At 44.8% G+C, this 23,299-nt stretch overlaps 2 protein-coding genes across 5 annotated transcripts in view; both read right to left on the bottom strand.

The window, feature by feature from the left end:
• Positions 1 to 15,901: 15,901 nt before the first annotated feature.
• On the bottom strand, positions 15,902 to 20,167 carry RPS13 (ribosomal protein S13). Its single transcript, XM_021525611.3, has 6 exons — positions 20,082 to 20,167; positions 19,808 to 19,856; positions 18,108 to 18,186; positions 17,064 to 17,233; positions 16,619 to 16,719; positions 15,902 to 15,979 (listed from the first exon to the last, which is right to left on the bottom strand). Exons 1-6 carry the CDS (start codon positions 20,102 to 20,104, stop codon positions 15,946 to 15,948), a joined length of 456 nt encoding a protein of 151 aa, XP_021381286.1. The 5' UTR covers positions 20,105 to 20,167; the 3' UTR covers positions 15,902 to 15,945.
• A 126-nt stretch (positions 20,168 to 20,293) lies between these two features.
• Positions 20,294 to 23,299, bottom strand: part of PIK3C2A (phosphatidylinositol-4-phosphate 3-kinase catalytic subunit type 2 alpha) — a 49,025-nt gene continuing 46,019 nt past the window's right edge. For all 4 annotated transcript variants that reach the window (XM_021525613.2, XM_021525616.2, XM_021525615.2 and 1 more), the window contains exon 33: positions 20,294 to 23,275. In XM_021525613.2, coding sequence (XP_021381288.2) covers positions 23,093 to 23,275 — 183 coding nt within the window. In that variant the 3' untranslated portion in view covers positions 20,294 to 23,092. The remainder of the gene's footprint in view (positions 23,276 to 23,299) is intronic.

The raw sequence follows: 23,299 nt of genomic DNA, 5'->3' as shown, positions 1-23,299 counted from the left end.
ATTCAGTAATTTGATCAAGACTGAAAGCTGTTATAATTTGTAATATTGAGACAGATTTTCATCAACAAGCTGGACACAAATTAAGGTTAATTATTTCCAGACTAATCCATACCAACTTCTCAACAAAAAAGTTTAATTTTTTTTCTTCTTTTGAGGAGAAATTTACAGTCATCTGTTTCAAGTACTGCTGCAGCTCTGGTCTCCAACCAGGAAAGTATAGGTGCAGTGAATCTATTAATCGTTTCATATAACTGGGATTTTGGCATCTGCAGCAGAGCAGTAGATTTGTGCTTCTCCAAAAGCCCAGAGCTCAGCAGTCTGTGTTATGTGTTTAAAAATGAAGCTGGGTGCTAACAAGCCTTACCCAGCATTCAATATCCACAGAGAATTCCCAGTCTGTGGCTCTACAGAGCTTGGAGTCAGCTCTGAAAATCATGGAATGACCTGGGTTGGAAGGGAAACCTTAAAGATGATCCCAATCCAATCCCCTGCCATGGGCAGGGACACCTCCCACTATCCCAGGATGATCAGAGCTCCATCCAACCTGGCCTTGAACACTGCCAGGGATGGGGCATGCACAACTTCTCTGGGCAGCCTGTGCCAGCGCCTCACCACCCTCACAGTAAAGAATTTTTTCTTAATATCTAATCTAAACCTACTCTCTTTCAGTTTAAAGCCATTATTCCCTGTCCTGTCACTAGATGCCCTTGTAAATAATTCCTCTCCATCTGCCCTGTAGGCCACCCTGCCCAAATAAACACACATGACCAGATTACTCTCTCAGAGAGACCAACTAAACATCACTGTTTTCAATGGAGTCGCACAGGAGGAAAAGAAAAAAAGGAAAAAAACATATTTAGATTATCAGCTGTATGATGAAATTCTCAGCTCCTTGAAATTTTCCAGAGCCCACAGTCATATCAATGATGCCTTTAAGAAACTCAGATCTCAATACCAGAAATTAGGCCCCATTCATTATTTTTATCCCTTAATCCTGCTGAGCTCCCAGAAGATTTGTTGTGCTGCATTTGAATTTTTCTTGCAGCATTTCAGCGTGCAGTATTTTGATGGAAGAGTTCCACTACCCGAGGCATACTCTGCCAGCTTATTACACCAACACTGCTCTCTTGTGGCAGATGCTTAAAGGGAATGCTCTACACTCAGCCAATACAATCCAGAGGGATAAGGGTATTTACAAAGCACCCACCCGTAAAAACCGATGCCCATTTCGATAGATAAAACAGACAAAAAGCAACAGCAGATCATTAAGTTTGTCTTACTGGATATAAAATACTCAGGTGTTCATCCTCATGTCTCTGTCACTGCCAGGACTTTGCACTGCTTTTGCAATTCTCTTTTCTGAACTTTTCTGTCAGACTGAACCTAACAACCATTCTGTGCAGTTTTAAATGTCTTTCAGAAATTCAAATCTACTCCTCAATATGAAACACCATTGTTTCTATCAACTCTCACCATTACCTGACAATTTGAATTCACCATCTATTTTAAAATTACTGTTTCCCAGGCATGATTCATATTAGCAGGCTATGTAAGACAAACTGCTAAATGCATTCATTTTCTTGATTTGAAGAGTGCGATGAAGGCACAAATTCAATGAGAAGGAGACCAAGTGTCTACAAGGTTGCCTAGAAATGGGAAACCAAAACTGTAGTTCAATTAGAAAACTAAAGTGCCTAAATCATCCAGAGTTTTAATGGATTTTTTTCATCTTCATGGCTCTGAGAATATCACCGATACCCTATTGGATCAATTAATCCCTGGCTAAGCATCAGCCATCAGATTTGCTACTTTTTTATTATTTGCAGATTAAAAATGAAAAAAAAACCGTTGTTTTTTTCACAATGGTAGGAAATATTAATTTGTGTGTAGCATGGATATCAACCATCAAAAAGGCAAATGCCCCCTGGACAGGCATGCAACAGCACACAGAGCACACAAGTCTGACACTCGCAGTGATACAGCTGCTATCACAAGACACTCATCTAAAACAGACTCAAAGTGTTAGTGACACTTTGCCACAACAGGCTCATGGCATTACAATGAATTCCTAATAAAGGGTCACACTGACACAAGCAGAATTTAGACAATCCACAACATGGGAAAAAAAAAAAAATCAGCTACATTTCTGTACCCCAGTGTGATAACTCATTGGTTTGTTTTTTAATGCAATGCAACACATTCAGGCACTGACCAGAGCTGAGTAGGTGGGATCACTGATGGAAGCAGGTGCTGGATTTTTCCCAAGTGACAGCTTGCCCTTCTTCTCCTCTGCTTTTTCCTTTCTGGATGCACCATTTGACCTGCAGAACTCAAAGCTGTTTTATATTTGTTAGCAGAAACCAGAGGCCTCCAAATGCAAATCTCTCACCCTGGCCAAGAGCTCAATTCAGCCTCAGGGACTGCTCTCACAACTCCCACGCCCTTTACCACTGGATCGTGCCCTATCCATGGGAAGGATTTGGATATGCTGCACCTTTTGCAAGCAAGTTAATTGAGCAGCTTCCCCAGGCAGCCCCCAGGAATCAAAGCCTTCTGTCTATTCAGCTTTTCCAGAAAGGTCATGACAGTGATGCCAATGCTTGTTCATCCCTCCCATTGCTTCTGCTGTCTGTATAAACACTGGACAAACAGCCCTGCCAAGGCCAAGAACTGCAGCTGGAGTAGCCAGCCCTCATGGCTCTTGGGGGGGAGATGCAGGGAAGCCACTGGCCCAACACACCTGCAACAAGCCCAGAGGAAAGGCCAGCAGCAGCAGTGCTGCTCTGAAATTCCAGGAGGATCACCCAGAGCTGAAGGACAAGGGTTTGTGGTGGAAACCCTGCCCTGTTCCAGCACACACAGCTTTTTTTGCCGCAGAAAGATGCAAATCCTTAAAAAGAGTCCCAGGCTAAGGCTGATTTTGCTTTGTCAGTGACAACCCACCGTGTGACAGAGCACAGGCGTCCGGTGTTCCACTCAATTGTCATGTTTTGATTGCATCTGTCACACACTGGTAGAGCTTCAGGTTGAGGGAGATGATGAGCTTTTAGTTTTCCTTTCTCCCAGCTCCGCACTGTATGCCTCTGCAGGAATGAACTTGTCAACCCAGATGCGAAATGAATGAATGGCTTTTAATCACTTTGATAATGTTAACGTTATTGCTGTGACAGAATAGCAGCAGATACAGTTTGCTGATTCAGCCACTTGTATAACGATCTAATGGGCTTTTCTGGCTAATGCCATGCTCTAAAAATATACACCGGACTAATAGATGAGCCTCTGCTATACTGAAAAACAGGCTCATTAAGACAATTCCTCTGAAAAGTGGCATTTTTATGACAAGATACTGAAGCATTTAATTACCCTCTATCCTGACAGAGCTGAAAGAAATTAATTAAAGAGAAAAAAAAACCCTTTGCAGCAGTGTAGCAGATCTTGAGGTAGGAAAATATGCCAACAGTCAGTAGTGTAAAGGCAAGTCTGAGAAGTGTGAGGCTGTTTCCCCAAAGGAAACAGTCTGTTGATAGGCCATAGATTGCCCTTCATTTACACCGAGCAGAAGGCCAGGTTCTGAGAGGGGAGTTGTCATTACAGCACAATTAATTTTCCCTGCTCTAGTCTGTGCCAGGAGAACATCGGCTGCTGCTGAAGGACGGGCAAGGCGGAGGTTTGGGAAGGCAGGAGAGACTTGGGTGATATTTGAGGCAAGGGACTTGTTTTCACTGTGGAGTTAGCCTGGATTATCCGTGCTTAAGCTCATTCCCTGCTCTCCAAGGGTACGTAAGGAGAGGCAGAAGGTGTGCTCAGGCTGCAGCGGGCACAGGCGGCTGGCACAGGGCACAGCCAGCTGCCTTGGCACGGCCCTGGTGACAGCACTGCAGATGGCATTAGCTCAGCGCTGCTGCTGGCCCTGCCATCAGACACAAAACAAACCTTATGCAATCCCTGTCGCTTTGGAGGCAGAGAGCTGCTCCAGCCTTTTCTCCACTTCCTGACAGAGCTGTTTGTGCAGCAACACGGGAAAACAGATCAGAGAAAAGACTTGGAATCTCTCTTTTTAAAAAAATCAACCAAACAAGCCCTCTACTTGCTTTATGATTTGGTTTTTGCCTTCTCAAACTCTATTGTCTCTCAGTCCAGCTCAGCACCCTGCTGCACCCTGCTCAGCCTTGCTGACACCCAGAGAAGGGCAGAGGGGTAGGAAGAGGGGCTTGAGGAGGAGACTGCTAAATCCTGCTTAAGCAGGGCTGGTATCACATGAGAAATCCACAGCCTGGGTTATCCCCCTGTAGCCTTAAGGCACATTTCCTTACAAAGAGTTAAGGCTTAATCAGGCTAAAGACTTTTGCATGTGAGTGCAGCTAAATCAGTGGCCTGGCTGCAGGGGTGAAGACAGGCCCACAGTGACCAGGAGTGGAGCAGACAGGAATTCTCCCTCCTGCAAAGAACAGCTTCACTGGGCACTGAGAAATCACCAGCTGCTCAGAGCAGTGGCCTTTGGGTCTTGCCTTTACAGCGAATTCCAGGCTTGTGGAACTTGTCACCATGGGCCAGTCCTTTCTAGCAGCTCTCCTTCCATCTCTGCCAGGCCACACGTGGGTGACACAGCAGGGAGAAGAGTCTCACAGCATAGCTGGAACTGCAACTGCTCAGACAGCCCGTGCCAGCTTGTCCAACAACGAAACAAAATTGATTATTTCAACCCTTTTCCTGTTGCTATTTCACTGTTGGATCACTGTTCAGAGTCAGCAATGTGTGCCTGGTTCTGAACCCCTGAGAAGCCCACTGACTTGACCAGGAGAGCACACATCCTCCAGAGCCAGAGCTTCCCTCTACCCAAAGCAGTGAAGTGTAACTCTTTGCATTTTATTCACGTGTGAGCGTGCAAAAACTGGGGTTTTTCTACTGTTGGCACAAAAGCACAGCCACACACACCTGTTCATTTCAATTCTTCAGAGAATTTTAAAGAATTCTCTAAATTTTAAAGAATTTTAAGTATCATGATCCCAGCAAGCAAACAGATATCCAAGCACCCCTCTAGGAGCCCTAATCAAAGGCTCCATTTGAGTCACAGCGTTAGAGGGCAGCTGTAGGTATCGGTGTCAGCGGGAGATGCACGGGTGACAGGACACCACCATGCTTCAGCCACGGGCACAGCTGCACCCCTGCCATCCCTGCAGGCACCCCTGCACCCCTGCAGGCACCCCTGACCCGCATGCCCTGCTCCAGAGGCACATCTCACCAGAGAGGATCTTAAGACAGCCAGTGAGGCATGGGACACGCCTCTGTGGCTGCCACTCTGCCTTGGGGACACCCGAAGAACAGGTAATTGGCCGCATGGTGAGCGTGCTGCTGAAAAAATCGAGAAGCAATGGACCAGAGGGTCCCCCTAGTGCTTCCTGGCCTTTGGCTGTCAGTGGGAAGCTGGCATGGAACGCCCCTGCTCGCTGTCACCCTGCTGCCAGCAGAGCAGAGGAGCCTCACACCTGCTGCACGCTCCTGCCTGCCTGGGAAAGGTGACCCTTCCTGGCAGGAAAGAAGAGGCAGCAGCTCCCTCTTGGCCAGAGCTGCTCCTCACTGGCACAGTCAACACCTCTGTCCAAGATGTACATCGTTTTTATTACTGCAGTTGACAAAAAGAAGCAGCTGTTCAAACAACGCACTAATGCTTTGAGGAAACATATCCTACTACAAAATGTTCAGCACATCCCTTCCCTCCATCGTAGAGGATAAGAGAAGGACTGAAAACAGCTGAGTGGGCATAAAGAGCTCACAAATGCCTTATTAATAAGTGTGTTGGATCTAATGATCTGTGAAACTGGAATGAGATTATTTGGATTATCTCATTAAACAAGAATAATAGCAATAATAACTGGGTAGTAATTAAGAGTGGGCCAATCCAAGGACAAACTAAGTAATAAGGCCAAAAGGCTCTTAATTAACACTCCGCTTGTTTGTGCCTGTACTTCTACACCCAGAATTTATGAAGAAACTAAAAACAGTGGCTAACAAAACTGCCTGATTTTAACAACCAGAAAAGAAGCCATTGGCTACCCACACCTGCATGGAGCATTCAGTTTGAAGACTAAATGACTAAATGGTGCTATCTGGACAGAGCCAGCCCTGAGAAAACAAAAACATGCAAGCAAAATGTTAAACTGATTCCAAAGGCTCAGCAATTAGCAACCAGCTCCGGGCAAATCTGCAGGGGAGGAACAGAACAGAAACAATCCATAATCTCAGCCTTTCTCAGGCTTTAACAGCCACCAGCCATCTCAGCCTCCCAACAAAAGCATAGCTTCTCCTCAAAGCTTGAGAGCAATTCCTGAAGGCTTCAGTGCATAATCTGAAGTGAAATAGCACATGAATTTTACCTTTAAGGCGTTGTTTACATGTAAGAACAGGACATCTCTGCAGGCTCACAGGGACGATGGGGCATGAGGGATTAAACATGACAGAATCAGCCTGAGTGGCATTAGGTCAAAAGGTCCCTGCTATTGAAGCCTGAAGTAATTACTGTTGTGCAAAACCCAGTGCTCCCCTTGCCTTACCCTAAGTAGTCCTTACTTAACAGGAAAAGCAGGCACTATCAAATACAGTGCAGTACTAAAAGGCTTTCCCAGGAGATTGCATAAATGATTCTAAAAGGTGAAGGTAAACTGTTCCAACGCCTTGACTCACAGCACTGTCCTCTCCTGGCTTAATGCTCCAGGGTTACTGAGCCCAAACACACACCAGGGACTGCATTTACCAAAGGAACTGAAATTCAGAATGTCGGGACGAAAAGCATTGATCTACCTTTAAGACTTGGCTTCCACATACTGAATTATTAACATCAGTAAAGAAAGAAAAAGAAAAGGGTAATTGAAGGAAGGTACCCTGAAGAAAGGTGTCTTTGTTACGGGAGTTATTGCATCAAGAACAGGACCTGCACCCCTACATAACACACTCATCATTCTCCATGGAGAACGGTGCAATTTGAATCTTTCCTTTGTAGCAAATTTGAACAGTAAAAGAACTATTGGGGGGGGGGGGGGTTTAATTAATTTTTTTAAAAAGACAATGGCTTACAGACATTTGAAAGATAAAGAGAAAAAAATTATGCAAACCCAGTGACTGCTCAATTACCCTCAAGGGTAAAGAGGCAGATTAACCTATGAAAAGCACTCAGAGTAATTCAAGACTGAGGGAAGAAACATTTAAACAATAATTTAAAGGGAAAAAAACTACTCTACTAAGAAGTTTGGGGTCCCTCTGAGAGAAACTACTACACTGCCACATATAAAACTAATTATCCTCATTTTCTGTTTGACTTGCCCCTCACTAGGCTGCCTGGGCTGTGGCCTGTATCCATGCTGGGCAATGTCTCTGTGCCAAAGCCTCTTTCTTTCTCTTGGCTGTCCCCCTTTTTCTCCAGACCTATGTGGGTCACATAGCAGGGAGGGGAAGAGAGTCTCCCAGAAAAGGCATTGGTGGCAGCAGCCTCCTGCTACTGGGGCCACACCAACCCATCTCACACACAGTTTCCCAGATTTGCTGGGTTGGTGGCACCAGCCAGGCATGGAGGGAAAGCTGCTGAAGGGCCAAGCACTGCGTGACCCACACACCCACTCACTTCTGTGCTGCCCTGAGGCAGCTGCCAGCAGAGCTGAAGCTGCAGTCAGCATGGCAGCAAAGAGCATTTAGCAGACACATGTGCTGCTGGGATTCTCTTCTGCCTCCCCTTTCTGCTCCACCTCCATCCCTGTGTCACATCTGCTGCCTGCACGCCGAGCTGCACCTGCAGCTCCAGACTGGGTTGCAATTGCAGCAGCAGCAGGCTGCTACACCAGCATTGCTCCAAGGGTAAACTGCACCCTGCCACTGAGAGAACTTCTGGGTCCCCTTGGCTGCGTGGTGGCAAACAGTGATGCCAAAAGTGGCCGTGGCAGGAGAGGGAAAGAGTCAGATAACAACACACACCTGATGAACAGGGACTATATCCACAGTGCACAGAGTCATTGTTCTTCCTAAAATCCTCATCCCTAAAGCAAATTGAAGCCTAAATGAACACAAATGAGGCTTGGCACTTTTTCCAGACATGGAAGTGGGGAATCTTTAGCAGATCACCAGGATACACCATCTTGGAGGAAAAGTGATGGAAGAGACAGCACTCAGACTACCCCAGGTATATCTAGCTGGCAGAGATCAGAGGAAGTTACAAATAACACACATCAGGACTCCAGGCATTTGAACACACTCCCTGATGAGTTTCAGTGCTTTGATAAGTGCAGCAGTACACAGGGACTAGGAAGCAGAAAAAAAAAAAAAACTCACTGCTTGAAATGCCCAGCACAATCTAATCCATGGTCTGTTGCTGGTTTTTGTGGCCATAAAAACACATAGCAGTGCCACTGCTGCAGACCTCCAGGACAACTACACCTTAACAGTTCTTCACAGCACCTGCATTTTCCCATGAAAAACACAGAGCAAGAGGCAATTTCCTACTATCTCCCAGCTCACAGGAGGGGAAATGTTAAGACTAAAAATATACCCATGACCAGCTGTTTTACACACATAATGTGCTTCTAACCTACCCTTATGCTAATACAGCTTTCTTTCACTTCTAACACATTTCTAACACAAATGTTAAAGGATTACAAGTCAGGATGCTTAGAGGAAGGCTTATTAGGGTATTGTGACTAATAAAAGTTCTGCTTTTTAACACTGGCTGACACACATTCAACATGTTCTAGGGGTGTATTTGAGCAAAAATTCTCATTCAAAAACTTGAATGAGTCTGGGAGGTAGAGATTTGTGCAATCAACAAAGTGTCCCTTGTGGAAGTTCCCATGCAGGCTGCTGAAGCAAATCCAGTGAAGTGTCTGTGGAAACACCCCTCTAAATCAGCACTTCAGGACATCTGCTTTACTGTTGGTGCTGACTCTTGCATGACCCACCTCTGCAGCTTCCCAAAACTGCTGCTCAGTTCCTTGTGCTTCCAGAGTGAGCCAAGACATCAGAGTGGAGTCCAATGCATGCACTGTTATATCCAGCACTGCTGGGTGAGCCTCAGGTTCACCATCCAAAGTGCCATTTCACTTGACCTTCACTGCAGAGTAAGTGAGGGGGCAGAACCCTCCAGTTTAACCTGGCTGTCAGTGCCATGCTGGAGCAAAAACCACAAGCTTGGACAGGACAGTGGAAGGAATTATCCCAACCTAAACTGCAAGCTACATAAACAGTCCTAAACTGCTACATGCCATGGGATTACCCATCAATGTGAGGAACTGCAGCCAAAGCCTGTGTTTTGTTAGACCATATCTATCATTGGTATCTGCAGTGTGACATTTCCGATTACAGCTGCTTTCAGAGGAGCTTTGCAATTTTGTTGGGCAGACAAATCTAATTGCTGTTTAATACCACACAACGCTGCGGCAGGACATGATTGCTTTGCTTTAATAACATTGTTCCATTAAACTGCCCAGATTTAACCCTATTAGTTGGATTTCTGAATCAGAAACAAAGCTGACAGGAATCATTCCATGAAACAGAATTTTTTTACTTGGCTGAATTGCAGCTCTCAGTTTTATTAAACAGCTGCAGAAGGGACTGATCTTTGTGAAGAAGAGGAGACACAATTTCCAGAGATCACAAACATGGAATTTACCCATACTTTAAGGAAAACCCTCTATATCTGGCAGCCTAATTGAGGTGATTATTGTGTAGGAATTTACCACAGAACTTGTAAGCGAAGTAGTTTCACATCTGAGCAGTGACAGTGTCTCAACTGTACAACAGGGCCAAGCTCCTTAATTTTCCTGCTTTTTATGTCCTCCTTCCCTACATCCAATACATACACAGATAGACAAGCTGACAGCAGGAGACCAGATCACGATCTGCTTTGTGCTGACAGAAGAATTGAGTTATTGTGCCCAGGAGCACAATCAGGTAGACAAGCCTCAGAAACAAAGCTGGCTCCATTTCCCTGGTGCTCCTTTAAGGAAGGAAGGTCCTGGGCAGGAAGAGGTTGGGGTTCCCCCCACTCTAAGCCTTGAGCCTCCATTGGTGCAAAGAGGGATTATTGTAAGTGCCCACTGCTGTCCACCAAGAGCCACACTGGGATCCTGTGCCAGGAGTCAGTGCCATGGTCTGTGTCCCCAAAAGCCTCTGGGAGCTGCCTCCATGCTCTGCTCTGCACCATCCCCACACAAGCCATTTCCATATAAACACCCAGCTCTGGTTAAAGTGCAGCTCTCACAGGCAGGACACAGGACACAGGCTGGGATCCAGGAGCTCTGCTGGTGCTGAGCTCTCCTGCTGCCCCAGGCAAACCCTTTCACTGCTTCATGCCTCTGTCACCCTGCAAAGCCAGGGGATAGCTACTCTATTTTCACACAAAACACTGAATTTATGGGTCAAAGCTACTACATAAGAGCTGGATATCAGTGAAATGGTGTTTCTGCAACACTCACATTGGGTGAATTCCAGAAAACTAAACACTCTCCAGAAACTGACTATTCCCAGATCATTACTCAACGTACAAAGAATTTGGGACCACTGAATCCATGCATTTCCAGTGCATCATTCTTGCACATTCCAGAAATGTTATTTGTTAGTAAGGGCTTCATTTATTAATCATATATGGTTTTGAGATCCTAGCTTGATTGAGACTACCTAAATACTATTTTAAAATATTATTCTCGTATTGCTTGTCAGATACAGTATTGAAAATAACAGAATGCTAAACCAAAAGAGAATCCAGACCTGAATCTACTTCTGAAGAAAGTTATCAGGAACAATGACCTAAGTGATGTGTAAGGAGAAATCTGTAGCATAAGTTTGAGGTGTAAATGGAATACCCAATATAATAGATAGATATTGCTCCATCAGCAGTTTCTGAGAATTTATCAATTTATAGTCCTAGTTTTGCCAAGGCCAGCAGAGCTGAGCAGGACGGGATGGACTTCCAAGAAAAGGAAAAAAAATAAGTCAGATGCTGGTTTTTTTTTTTCTGTAATAACAAAGCAACAAAGGAAAAGAGACATTATTAGGAAACAATTTCTTTTATAGCCTGTATTTCACAGCAGCTTTCAGTGTGCAGTGCACTAAAATGTGTCCACTAAAATATACTGTACTGAAAGAGATTTCCATCCCCTTCCTTGCAAATCTCAAATGCCTTCACCATCAGAACGGCTCCCCTTAGATTCGCATCCTTCCCAAGTTCATTTAACCTGATTAATGTTTAATGGCCGTCACTGGTTTCTTCACCCAGTCAGTCAACAGCTTCTACAGTTCAAAACACCAGTCACCCTCTTCCCACTCAGCATAACACAGGACTCGGGATCTACGGAAATTATTCATCTGCATCAGAAAGAACTTGAAGGAGCAGTAAAAGAGATTGATCCCTGACAGCTGCACTAAACTTGAAAGCCCCTTGCTGGCTCTGAAGAAGAATTCTGACCTGAAAAGGGGTCTTGAGTGAGCAGCCTCAAAGGGAATAAAATATCAGCCTGTAAAGCCAGCAGCCACTAGAAAACTCAGGTGATCTTTTAATGTAGGTACACCTCTAGCCTCAGGCACAGCCGAAATAATTACCTGGATTTCAGCTCAGGCCTTGAGGTACCGGGCTGTGCTTCACTCCTTTGCCCCAAACACGGAGGGAGCCTCCAGAAAGGGACTGCCAGTCCTTCTGTAGTCTCCAGGCCCTGTAGCACAACGCACACTTCAGCCTCACCCTCCATACACATTGCCGTGCCATCAACATTATCCTTTCCTATCGATTCAGCTCCAGTTACGGCTGCATCTGTGCTGGGTAGCATCGCTAATAAATCCCGTGGCAAGGGGAAAGCATCCCGGCTAATCAGCACCACTGCTCATTACGAATTACAGACTTCTAACCAGAGGTAAAATCTATCCTGAAAGCGGGCAGGAGAGGGGGGAGAGAAAGAGGGAAGCCTTCATTTATCCAACTGCAACTATGCAACTATCCTTGGGAGCAAGGAAAGGACATTGACGGCCGCACCATTAGCGCAGCAACCACTGGAAGCGTTTCCTGCTGCCAACATACGCGCTGGCCAAGGAGGGAGGCTACCGGGGCACAGCCACCTATTGTCATGCAAATGTGCCGAGTTGTTGAAGGCACTTCCCAGCAACAGCCGCGTTTTTTCACCAGTTTGATCCCAGCATTGAAAGGAGAACAAAACAACTGCACGAACGTGAAGCAGCATTAGCTTAAGCCAGAATCGCCAGCTAGCCCAGAGCCCGGCGTGCACCGAACCTGCCTTTGGTGAATTCCACAGGCTCTACTGCTCTTTATTGAAATGGGAACGGGGAAAGAAACCGGCCTGTGAGCCCCGAGGAACACGTGAGGTGCTTTTTAACTACGATGTGCTTCATGGTCTGTAAGTGACACTGAAAACGGTGCAAGAAAGTGACACACACGGCATCACTCCGGAAAAACCACAGTGCACTTTTCAGTCACTTTTTGTTGTTTGGTATTACTTGCAAGCAATGATTTTTTGAGCTGAACATTAAAATCCACAGTAGTTGAAAATGCAACTGGAAACAAACTGGTTTTAAGAAAAAACAAAGCAACATTTGCAGCTCTACCTTTATAAATCCACATAATTTCTTGCCTTTTCTGATTGCCACTGCTGCAGCTTGGTTTACTTTTTAAAGAAATGGTTTCCAGCAGTGGCAATGACTTAACAGCAGAATAGCTGGTGTTCAAGCTTCCTGACTTGAAATAAATTACTAAGGTGTTTTTTTTTTGGTTTTTTTTTGTTTTTTGTTTTTTTTTTTTTCCCCACAGAGGTACCTGTAAACAGGAAATGTCAATCAGAAAAATTCAGGGGTAAAAGATGGTTTATTTGTCTCCACAACAGAACCAGTCGCACACCACCAAGGCCTTCAGAATAAAGAGATACAGAGTACTAAGAGAGTCCTCTGGCCATGACTGAATCAAAGCTTTCCCTTAAATCCCTGTCAAGGTTAATCCTTTTCCTACTTAACAGTCACCTTTCAAATGCTCTCCTAGAAATAGAGGTAGAAACTGCACATGCCAAGTATTGATTCAACCAAAGACCTTGGTGGACTTTATCACTCCAGGCTGGAGTGAAGAAAACATGAAGGTGTGTTCATACATTTGAGCACTGCCCTAGCTGACCCAAATCAGGGTCGGCTAAACTCATGTTACCTAAAGGAAAAGAAGAAAATTGGCTTGACTGATTTGCAAAAAAGGGGGCTGCTCCTCTCTGGAGAAGGAAGGGCCAAGAGAGATGGAAGTGACAGAAGCTGAGAGCTCCTTTCTGATGTGTGCCCCAGCAAAAAGCAGGAAAAAGCTCACACTGGGACAGGTAAAAAATAAAATAATCATCATTCAGATTTGTACCTGCTGGGAGAGCAAAAAGTGCTGCTGGAGGAAATGACAATACTGGAAATTTGTACATTGCTGCTGGAAATAAGGCAAAAGCAGTATATTCTGAGGGTTAAATCAAGGCAAGGGAAGCCATAAAGACACATGACAGTGACAGGAGAAAGCAAAAGGGCAGTGGGACCCGAAGTCTGAGAACACCCATAGTGCTAAGGGAAAGCCAGACAGCTTCTGCTTGTCCTTAAAAAAAAAAAAGTCAATTTTGAGCAACTATATGCATGTCTGGGTTCATCCCCATTCTCACATCTCTCCAGACAAGAGAAGCTACTGTACCTTTAGAGAGAGTGGAAGAAAGACTCCACTTAAGTCTCCTGGGCAGCTGGATCACCAGTCCTGAGCTGTCTGGGACAGTCCTGGGGCTCAGAACATGGTAAAAAAGTTAGCAGACTTCCTGAGAGAGCTTCACAGCCCTGTACCACAAATGAACTCACCTGATGCTTCCAAGTGACCCTTTTCCTCCTGGAGCACATCCCTCTGACACCTCGCTCAGTTTCACAGGTTCCAGGGGGGATTTACCCTGCCAGTGCTTGGCCCCACTGTTCCCACAGCAGTGGGAGCAGTGAGCACATGGTCCTGGGGTTGCCCTGGGGCAAGGGAGTCCAACTCCCGCTGTGGCTATGGCAATCCAAAGGGTGAGGGATGGGCAATCCCTGGGCTGCAGCAACAGCACCAGCAGGTCAAGGCAGGGGATTCTGCCCCTCTCCTCTGCTCCAGTGAGATCCCACCTGCAGCACTGCAGCCCTGGGGGTGCCCAACATAAAATGAATGTGGAACTGCTGGACCAGATCCAGAGGACGGTCATGAAGCAGGTGAAGAGGACTGGAGCAGCTCCCCTATGGACAGGACGGGAGAGTTGGGGTTTTTCAGTCTGGAGAAGAGGCTGCATGCAAACCTCACAGCAGCCTTCCAGTACTGAAGGGGGCCTCCAGGGAAGCTGGAGAGGGACACTTTGCCAGGAGCTGTAGTGATAGGACAAGAATGGGTGCAAACAGAGATGGTGAGTTTAGGTTAGGTATTAGAAACAACTTCTTTGCTGTGAGAGTGGTGAGGCACTGGAACAGGCTCCCCAGGGAGGTTTTGGCTGCCCCATAACTGGAAGTGTTCAAGACCAGATTGGATGGGGCTCTGAGGTGTCCCTGCCCAAGGCAGGGGGTTAGAACTGGGTAATCTTTAATGTCCCTCTCAACACAGGCCATCCTGATTTTATGATTAATCCGACTGAGGACAATTTACCTAAAATAGCCTGTATAATTTATAGGAAGTAGAGAATCTTTAGCACCATAAGCACTAGAACTCTGAGCATTACGGCAAAACTGCAACACCATCACCATTCCTCAACAAGAGAACTGGCGTACATGCCCATCCTCAGGAAACACCTTCAGCTCCAGTGAGTTCCACAGGCTCCCAGAGCCGCAGGAGCAGCTCCCAATTCCTTCCCGCCCGCCCGGGGCCGGCCGCGGGCGCCGCCTGCCGGCCGCTCCGCTCGGCGCACAGCGGCTGCTCGGGGCGCACGGTCACTTCACCACGCAGCTGCACCCCGAGCGCTGCGCCGGCCCCTCCTCACCGCACCTCCGTATTCAGCCTCGCAACCGGCCGGAGGAATCCCGTTCTTCTGTGAAATCCAGGTCACAGTAATTATGATCTAGGAAGTAGCCACGACATTGTACAAAAATGACATGGCTTGGATCAATTTAGTAAACTTCTCAAGTAATGCACCCCCACTTAGAAACAAGTCAAAACAACTCACAGTAACTCCATTTATAATTTTTCCTAGAAAAGAAAGAAGCTGTTAGTCTGTTTTAAGTGTTTCTTCAACAGAAAAATGACTTCAGGTTAAAGCTATTAGAAATCTGGAGGCACAACATTGGCAACAATGATGATATAATAGCTCCTGCTCTTTGGGTTAGGAAAAACTCTTTCAGTGAAGACACAACATCTGAAAGCAGCTAAAACTGCTGTCCACATTTACTCTCAAATCTCAGATTACTCTTAAAATTACACAGAAATGACAGCAAGTTAATGCCAGGACCTCAGCCAGCTCCTGGCTCTTGCTTAAGCTCTCTGCATAAGCAAGAACTCCACATGACCTGTGATGAATTAATTAACCTCTCCAATTCTGTTTAAACCCCTCACCTCCTGCATAACCCCTTCTGCAATTTTTGTATTTCTTCGTCTTTCTGCTGTCACTGCTTTCTCCACCAGTTCTGCAGGACACCAGAGGCACAGCCCCGTGTGAATAAAATGCATTTGCAGTGAATGAGTAGGGCACTTCACCAACTTGAGGCTCTCGGGTAATAGAAAACCAAACCAGTTCAAGCACAGACACCAACATCCAGCTGGTGTACAACTGCAACAAGCATGACCCAGATTTGATAGTGCAGGACAGCAATACAGAAACCACAGCCACATGCCTGCTCCACCTGGAAAAGGTCCTGCTCCTAAAACAAGCAGAGGCTTCTAACGCACCATTTAAGAGACCACACAAACTCAGGTAACGAAAATTTATTCTTTCAGTTAGTCACAGCCAGCTCTTATGCGACCAGGGCAGAAGCTGTCGATGATTCACTAAAAAGAGAGGAGAGAAAAAAAAATAATTGCAGAGGCAGTTTTTCAAACTAGTTATCAAAAACAAAGCTTCACTTAAAAGTTTTAACTATCAGTCAACTACTACCAGCAGCTAAATCACTATTAAAAAATGTTCATGGCCTAAGACTTCACTCTTCCTTTTACAATAAAAATCCTAGGATGACAGCATAAACCCATGTATTTAAAAACCAGGCCAGCTGCACTTGGTCTCCTTAGATAAAAAAGGCTAATCCTAACGTCTGTGGGAATTCTATGGTGGCTACCTCTCCTAGAGAAAAGCTACAAATTACTTTCCTTTTTGTCACAGCTACAAAGCTCACTAACTTTGAAAGTGACATGAACTATAAAGGTACCTGAGAACCCAGAACACAATCACCTGGTAGTGATTTCATATAACACATGATTTTTATCCAAGAGTCATTTACAACAGTCATTTAACCCAAGTGCAATGGATTTTCATGGATTTTTCTGTTGATTATTTATGAAAATACTTGTTCTCTGCTGCCCATTGTGTGTACATACCTATCACAAGGCACTCCTCACCCTCTGAGTAACAGCCCCAGCACAGTTTACAAGACCTTGCAGTATTCAGTGCCAAGAGGAATGCAGAAGACTTACTACTTCCAGTTGGGTGGCAGCACTCTCTTGGTTTTGTAGTAGCGAGCCAACCTGTGGATCCTGCTCTCAATCAGAATCAGGCGGAACTTGGCATCTTTGTCCTGGAAAACAAAGTTACATTACAGCCCCAACATTACAACTACTTGGCACTTCTCAATACAGAATTCAGATGAGTTTTAGCAAAGCAAATAATCCACAGCTACTGCTAAAAACTTCACATTTCCATTACCAAACCTTCAGTGTAAGTCAAAGCAGGACCAGAAACACATGGTTTAAACACTGCTGTTAAAATCCTTTTCAAAGACCATTGTCCTTGATCAAAATGACTCCCCAACCTCAGGAGTTTACTCAAAGCGGGGCTAACATCACAGAGTCTTTGCTTTGTTAAGCTGTACACAAACCACTCTGTAATTGAAAATCACAGACACTGAGTTATCGAATTCACCTTTCTGTTTCTCTCAAGATGCTTGCGAACAGCAACTGCTTTCTTGATCAAGTGATAAAGATCCTCTGGGAGGTCTGGAGCCAGTCCCTTCGATTTCAGGATTCTCAGAATCTTGTTGCCAGTAACAAAGCGCACCTGGGCAACACCATGGGAATCCCTCAGGATCACACCTGAAACAAATATGTACATCTTTCAATAAAAAGAAGAAACATACACCAACAACCCTGTGAAACTGACCCTACAGTTACAAGCTATCAAAAAAAAAAAAAAATCTTCTCCAAGTTAAAAGCCTTTCTAGTGGCAACTGAAGAAATAGCAGACAATGAGTGAGCAAAACACAGATTATAGAACTGAATCACTTTGGGAAACTTAAAGTAACACATGAGGTGCTCACTTTTTCCAATACTACTGGAAAATTTTCAACAGGACTCATTAAAGCAACGTATTCAATCATTCTATGGATCCCTCTAGAAGGATCTAATACTGCTTTCAGGATTACAATAACTAAAAAAACCTCATTTACACAGCGCCTACTTACACTGCATACATAGCTCATGTCCAGTGTCTTGCAAACACTTCAGCTCTGGAAGGGTTCAAACCCCAGAACCAGTCCATGGTGCAGCTGCAATGCCTGTCTTAGCAAACCCCATAGAGCTGAGTGTATTGGAAAATTTCCTCCAGGAATCTGGGCACACCCTACTTTCCTATAACACCTATTAGTGGCCATTCCTAAGGACAGGCTATAAGATGAAACAGTTTTCCACTTGGAAAAGAAACAAACCAAAATAAAACAAAAAACCCCACTGCCTCAGTATATATGCTCCCTGCAAGAACAACACACAAAACATCTCAATGTTGGACTTGCTGATCCTTGTGGCAGGCTATTATCCTAGGACTCTCTGTGGTATCCACAGTGAACAGGTACACCAGAAATGCTGTGTTCTCTTACCACCTTATTTAATATAGGTTGAAGGAACAATTACAGTATTACAGTCAGAAAAAATGTGGGTTTGTCCCCATTCAGGAGTGGTTTATAATCCTTACCAATTTGAGAGGGAGTCAGGCCTTTTTTAGCCAACTTGTAGATCTGTTCCTTTACATCATCAGAAGTAAGTTTCAGCCACTAAAGAAAATTAGAAAAAAAAAGCCAAACTATTTAACAGCTGCTTAATACAGAGGCAAGCTACAGGAAAACTTATAATAGATGGTAGAAATAGATGCTTTGTAATGCTTGAAAAAACAATCAAGAACTGAAATTGCACTGACAGTTTTCAGCATGTAATAAACCCATAGTGCTAGTGAAATGTCTCTGGGGAAGGCAGAGGTAAAGAGGAGTCTCCATTTAAAAATCTCCATAAAGCCTCCAATTAACTGCTTTGTCATCATTTCACTTCAACTGCCACACCAGAAGCACAAATCCAATGTTACAGACAAAAAATATATAACTGTCCTTAGGAAGGAATTCTTCACCTAGGTCCTTTCATAAATACAAAATTGAGACCAATCTAGCCACCTCTCTGTAAAGGACCTACAGAGATAAGTAAAAAAATCAGACTTAAAGTACACTAATTAATTAAAAAATTAAATTAACCTTCCAAGATAGGACTGTGCCTTTTCTATTAATTTCATGTTAAAGAGTACAGACAAAACCACTGCTACCATGATTATTAATGAGAAAACAACACCAACAAGCTATGTTATCCTGACTTGCCATGAGCTACAGAAGCTCCTGGTTTTTTTTATTTTACTACTGTCAGAGTATGAAATAGAAAAGCACAGCAAAAATAACATGAAAGTGCTCAAAAGATTACCATTTAAGACAAAATATAAATAAAACTAAGCAAAAAAATCCCCACAGGATTTTTTTAAAACCAATATAGTATTTTATCATCCTAACAGGTACGTTTAACCATTAGTAGGACTGAAAGCAAGTTCATATTACTTTATTTTTAATTGCATCTATTTAATTACAGATTTTGTGTTTACGTTCTCATATCACTATTTTTTACTCCATGGTTTTCCACATGCACCACAAATTGTTCTTTCTGCCAACAAAGAGATCTTCCAAGAAATAATCTTGCAAAGGAGGACAGAGACAGCCTTTTAAAGTGGAAGTACCCTTGAAAGAACTAAGAGCCCACCGGAACTACCTTTTAGTCCCCTGACCTACAAACTGGTTGTATTTTTGAAGGCAATCTATTTATTCCGTAACTGCAAACTCAAGTCTGAAAACAATAATTTAATCTCCAGGAATTACCCAGCCTACAGACTCAAAGTATCGGAAGAAATACTTAAATAGAAGATGAAAAGGGACTTCTTTGCCAAATGAACCATCTGGCTAGGAAAAGACGCTTGCTTCCTTAGTATCCTAAGGATCATATCAGAATTACGGAATTTTTAGGGTCGAGGGACTTCTGGAGAATCCAACCCCTCCCCAGGGCAGGGTTATCTAGAGCAAATTATAGAGGAGCGCAGCCAGGTGGGTTTCGAATGCTTCCACAGAGGCAGACGCCACGACCTCTGCAGGAAGCCTGCTCCATCACATGCCAAGGAACCATTTTCACAGGCCACAATTTGAAAGCGATGACGCGAAACACTCCAGATCTCGTTTTGTTCGCCTCCGTGGGCACTGCGAGCTGCGCTGCGGGTCCCGGGCAAGGGAAGGCTCTGCGGAGGGTTCTGGGGAAGGTTCTGGGGAAAGTTTTGGGGAGGATTCTGAGGAAGGCTCTGGGGAAGGTACTCACCGTGGGCACGCTGCGCCTGTAGGGCAAGGCCGACTGGGACAGGCCCTTTCTGCGGGGAGAAGCACATCAGACACTCAGCGCCCCTCGGCCGCGCCTTCCCCGCCCCGCCGCCATGTCCACACGGCCGGCCGCCTCCCCCGCCACCCCCCGCGCGCCGGAGCGCTCCCGCAGCGGCGCTCCCGCAGCATGGCTCCCGGCCCGGCCCGGCTGGCGGTGCCTCCCGGCCCCCGCTCGGCAGCCCCGGGCCGCCCCCCGGCGCGGCCCCGGCGCTCACCCCGGAGCGTGCATGCGGCCCATGATGGCGGCACGGCGGAGCGCCCAGAAGGAGCGGCCCCGCCCGCGCGCTTCCGCAGGAAGCGCCGGCCCCGCCCCGGCCCCGCCCCCTGCCCGCGGCAGCCAATCAACGGCGCCCGCGCCGCGCGCGCGCGCTCCCCTCAGCCACCCCCCCCCCCCCCCCGGCCCTTTCCCTCACAGAGCCGCCAGGCGTGGGGTTTATTCCAGAATAGTGTTTAATGCACGTACAGGGGTTACGGAGTCACAGCGAACGCGCCCGACGCGGGGCCACATTGTACATCTTTATTGTGGTTTAATGAAAGTATTTGGTTCTCAGGGAGGCGCCCCGCTCTCGCTGCCCGCCGGCCGCCCCAGCGAGCGCCCGGCGGGCCCCGGGGGAGCCCCGGCCTTAAGGCGGGTGCCGGCGGTTCTACACAACCCGACAGTTGTAAAAATAGAGAAAAGAGCGTTTACCAAAGATCGCACATGCGTCCAGGCAGCTGTCGTAGAAAGGCAGTAATAAAAAGTTCAGTGCAAAGTTGGAGGTTAGTAGAGGAAGAAGTCCTAGCGCAAGCTGCTGCTCTCGGATACCAACACAAGGTCTGGAGGGACAATTACACTTCTGGCTGCAGGTCAAACGGTGCATAAAAGAATTTTTTTTTCTTTTTCATTAAACAAGATATAAAAAGCTGTTAAAACTACATTTTCAAGCTACTTAGCATACTGGTAAATTCTGTCCCAATCAAATTTATTTCCCTCTTTCACATCCATCTTGGTTTTTCTATGTAGCACAGTAAAATTCTTATTGCAACAATCAGCTTTTTTGTAACTGAGAATAGTGCAAAGAGGTGCAAACTTGGTGCTGGTCCTCTACACGTGAGGAGAGGCCAAGGATAGATCCCATAGACAACATAAAATCCATGACCATAAAAAAAGCTCCAGCCAGTGACAATTTTGAAAAGGAAGGGAAAGGCACAAAATGAGTTAAGCTATGAAGAAGATTAAATCAGAAGTCAGGACATGTGCTAACAATAATACAGTACTATACTTTTTTTTTCTTCAGTCCAGACAACTGCTAAAACTGCAAATAATTTTTAAATGATCTTAGTTTAATTGTATTTTGTGCTGTAAGACACTGTGCTTTAATAGCAAACTGCAAAAAAGGCAGTCCATATTGCTTTCATTTTATTTCACAATGGAACGTTTCACAAAAACAGTAGTCTACTTTCCTGTGTTTAAGTGACTTGTGATTCTAATGATGGAATGGAGTAAGTCTCAAAAGCAACAAGTGAGCAGGAAATATATCTAGTTAGTTATATTGTTTATTATTTACAGGCTATATACTAAATGAAAAATATGCAGAGGATGCCTACTACAACTGTGATTTATTAGCGCCCATTAGTATTGGCCCAGTTTCTAACATTCAAGGTATCATTAGCTTTTTAATTGCAGTAATTCCTATGAAATTGGACCGTGAATCGTTTAGGCACCAGGAGATTCAAGTTTACTTCTCTCTTCTGTATTGAAGGGAGATTGGTCAGTAGCAGGGGAAGGACAATTGGATTATAAAATGGGTTTTAGTGTTGGGTAGATAGAAGGCTTTCCCTGTATTGTGTCCTCATTCATAGTTGCATATTTCACTTTAAAAGTTTGCTTCACGATTTTGTACTAAAGAAGTGTGCAACTTTAGAGCTTTGTTTACACAGAACATGAGCATCCTAAATCCCAAATAAGGTGAATAAAAAGGTGACACCTGTAGTGCAGAAAGGTCTAATTTAAGTTACCAGTGGTATTAACGGGAGATAGTGACATTTGCACTCCACTGTCACAATATATTCAAATCTAATGTTCCTTGGAATGAAGAATTTTAGTGGGAATAGCTCTTATTGGGAGTGAGAAACAGTACTGCTGTGAACTGCTGAAGGAAAAATAAAAACCAGCCATGCTCCTCTCTCAAAGCTATTGATATGAACTAATTTCCAGCCTGCAATCAGCCAGCAGTGGTGCTTTTCAACTAGAGGCCACCCTTTCCCTGGAAGCACAGATGCAAATGCCACTTAGGATTAGTGTTTAAATCTGTTCCACACTTAATCACTGCAGTATTGAAAAGTTCTAGAAAGTACAACAAAAATCCCCACTGAGAAGCTGGGTACATTTCCTACAGTACCACATACAGCCAGTCTTCGTTCAATTTTTGGAGACCATGGGTAGAAGATGAGAATAGGAAAAATTATTTCAGTTGAACAAATTGTGAAGATCAGTTAAAGTCATGCTATTTGTAAATAACACATTCTGGGGAAAGGCTTCCAGTAGGACCTGCAAGGTATCAAATATGAGAATGTTCCCCCCTTATAAGGAGCTGAAAGTTAATATGTATACATATTTAAATACCAGAAATGAGGTAAAAGAGAAGCATTTGAATTATAAGGCACCATTATTTACAACTTCACTATTGGCACTCACTCCAATAAGTCTCAGAGAAGTATGAATCTGGAATTAAATGTGTTTAAGGAATTTTTCCAGCCCTTCAACCTTCATTTCTACAGGTGTGTTTGCAGACACCAATATTTTACCTGTCACTGTTTCTGTGATGTCTCGTTAGCAGTGGGAATGTAATCTTAAAATATGCAATTTCTTTGATGTTCTCCAGCACTGTGTCATGGATGACACAACATAGGCAACAAATTAAAAGCAAAAATGCACTGCATCCACAGGCCTAATGATTGAGTTATGGTTCAACCAACCAGTATGGTCAAACTGCTCATCTCACTTTCACTGATGGTTTAAAAACCCCTTCCTTTACCCACAACACTTAAAGGTTTACAAACAAGCCTTTGATAACATCACATGGGTATAAACCAGTTTTTTTTGCAATCCTCCAAATTAGGCTACCTGAACATTGGTCCAACATATCTGTTGAAATGGAGTCTCTTGTTTTAGGATGTACAGGTTATCTTCAAGTAGGAAGATGCACAAAGCACAAGTGAATACAACTGTTCTGGTCTACTGAGTTCACAGATAGGGTACAGCAGTCAGTCGATACCAGTTAACAGTCTCCTTGCTCAAGTTGAAGTCCTTTAGTGGGAGTGTAATTCCACCTAGGAAGAAGTTCTCACGTAACGATTCTGCGCTCAGCACGCTTAACTGGAGCTCCCTCTGTTTCAGAGTCTCCATGCTGTATCCGCTGTACACCAGCTAGGAAGCGAGAAGTCAAGAATT

The sequence above is a fragment of the Lonchura striata genome, chromosome 6, assembly GCF_046129695.1.
Source record: "Lonchura striata isolate bLonStr1 chromosome 6, bLonStr1.mat, whole genome shotgun sequence".
NCBI lineage: Eukaryota > Metazoa > Chordata > Aves > Passeriformes > Estrildidae > Lonchura > Lonchura striata.
This window is presented reverse-complemented; position numbering and strand designations above follow the sequence as displayed.

What these genes read in the sequence shown, in the direction of transcription:
- RPS13 (XM_021525611.3), bottom strand. Translation starts at nt 20,104, where the DNA reads ATGGGCCGCATGCACGCTCCGGG. An exon ending in CCTGACTCCCTCTCAAATTG is followed by an intron (nt 17,234 to 18,107) that starts GTAAGGATTATA and finishes TATTTGTTTCAG; the next exon opens with GTGTGATCCTGAGGGATTCC. An exon ending in ATCTTGAGAGAAACAGAAAG is followed by an intron (nt 16,720 to 17,063) that starts GTGAATTCGATA and finishes TTTGTTTTCCAG; the next exon opens with GACAAAGATGCCAAGTTCCG.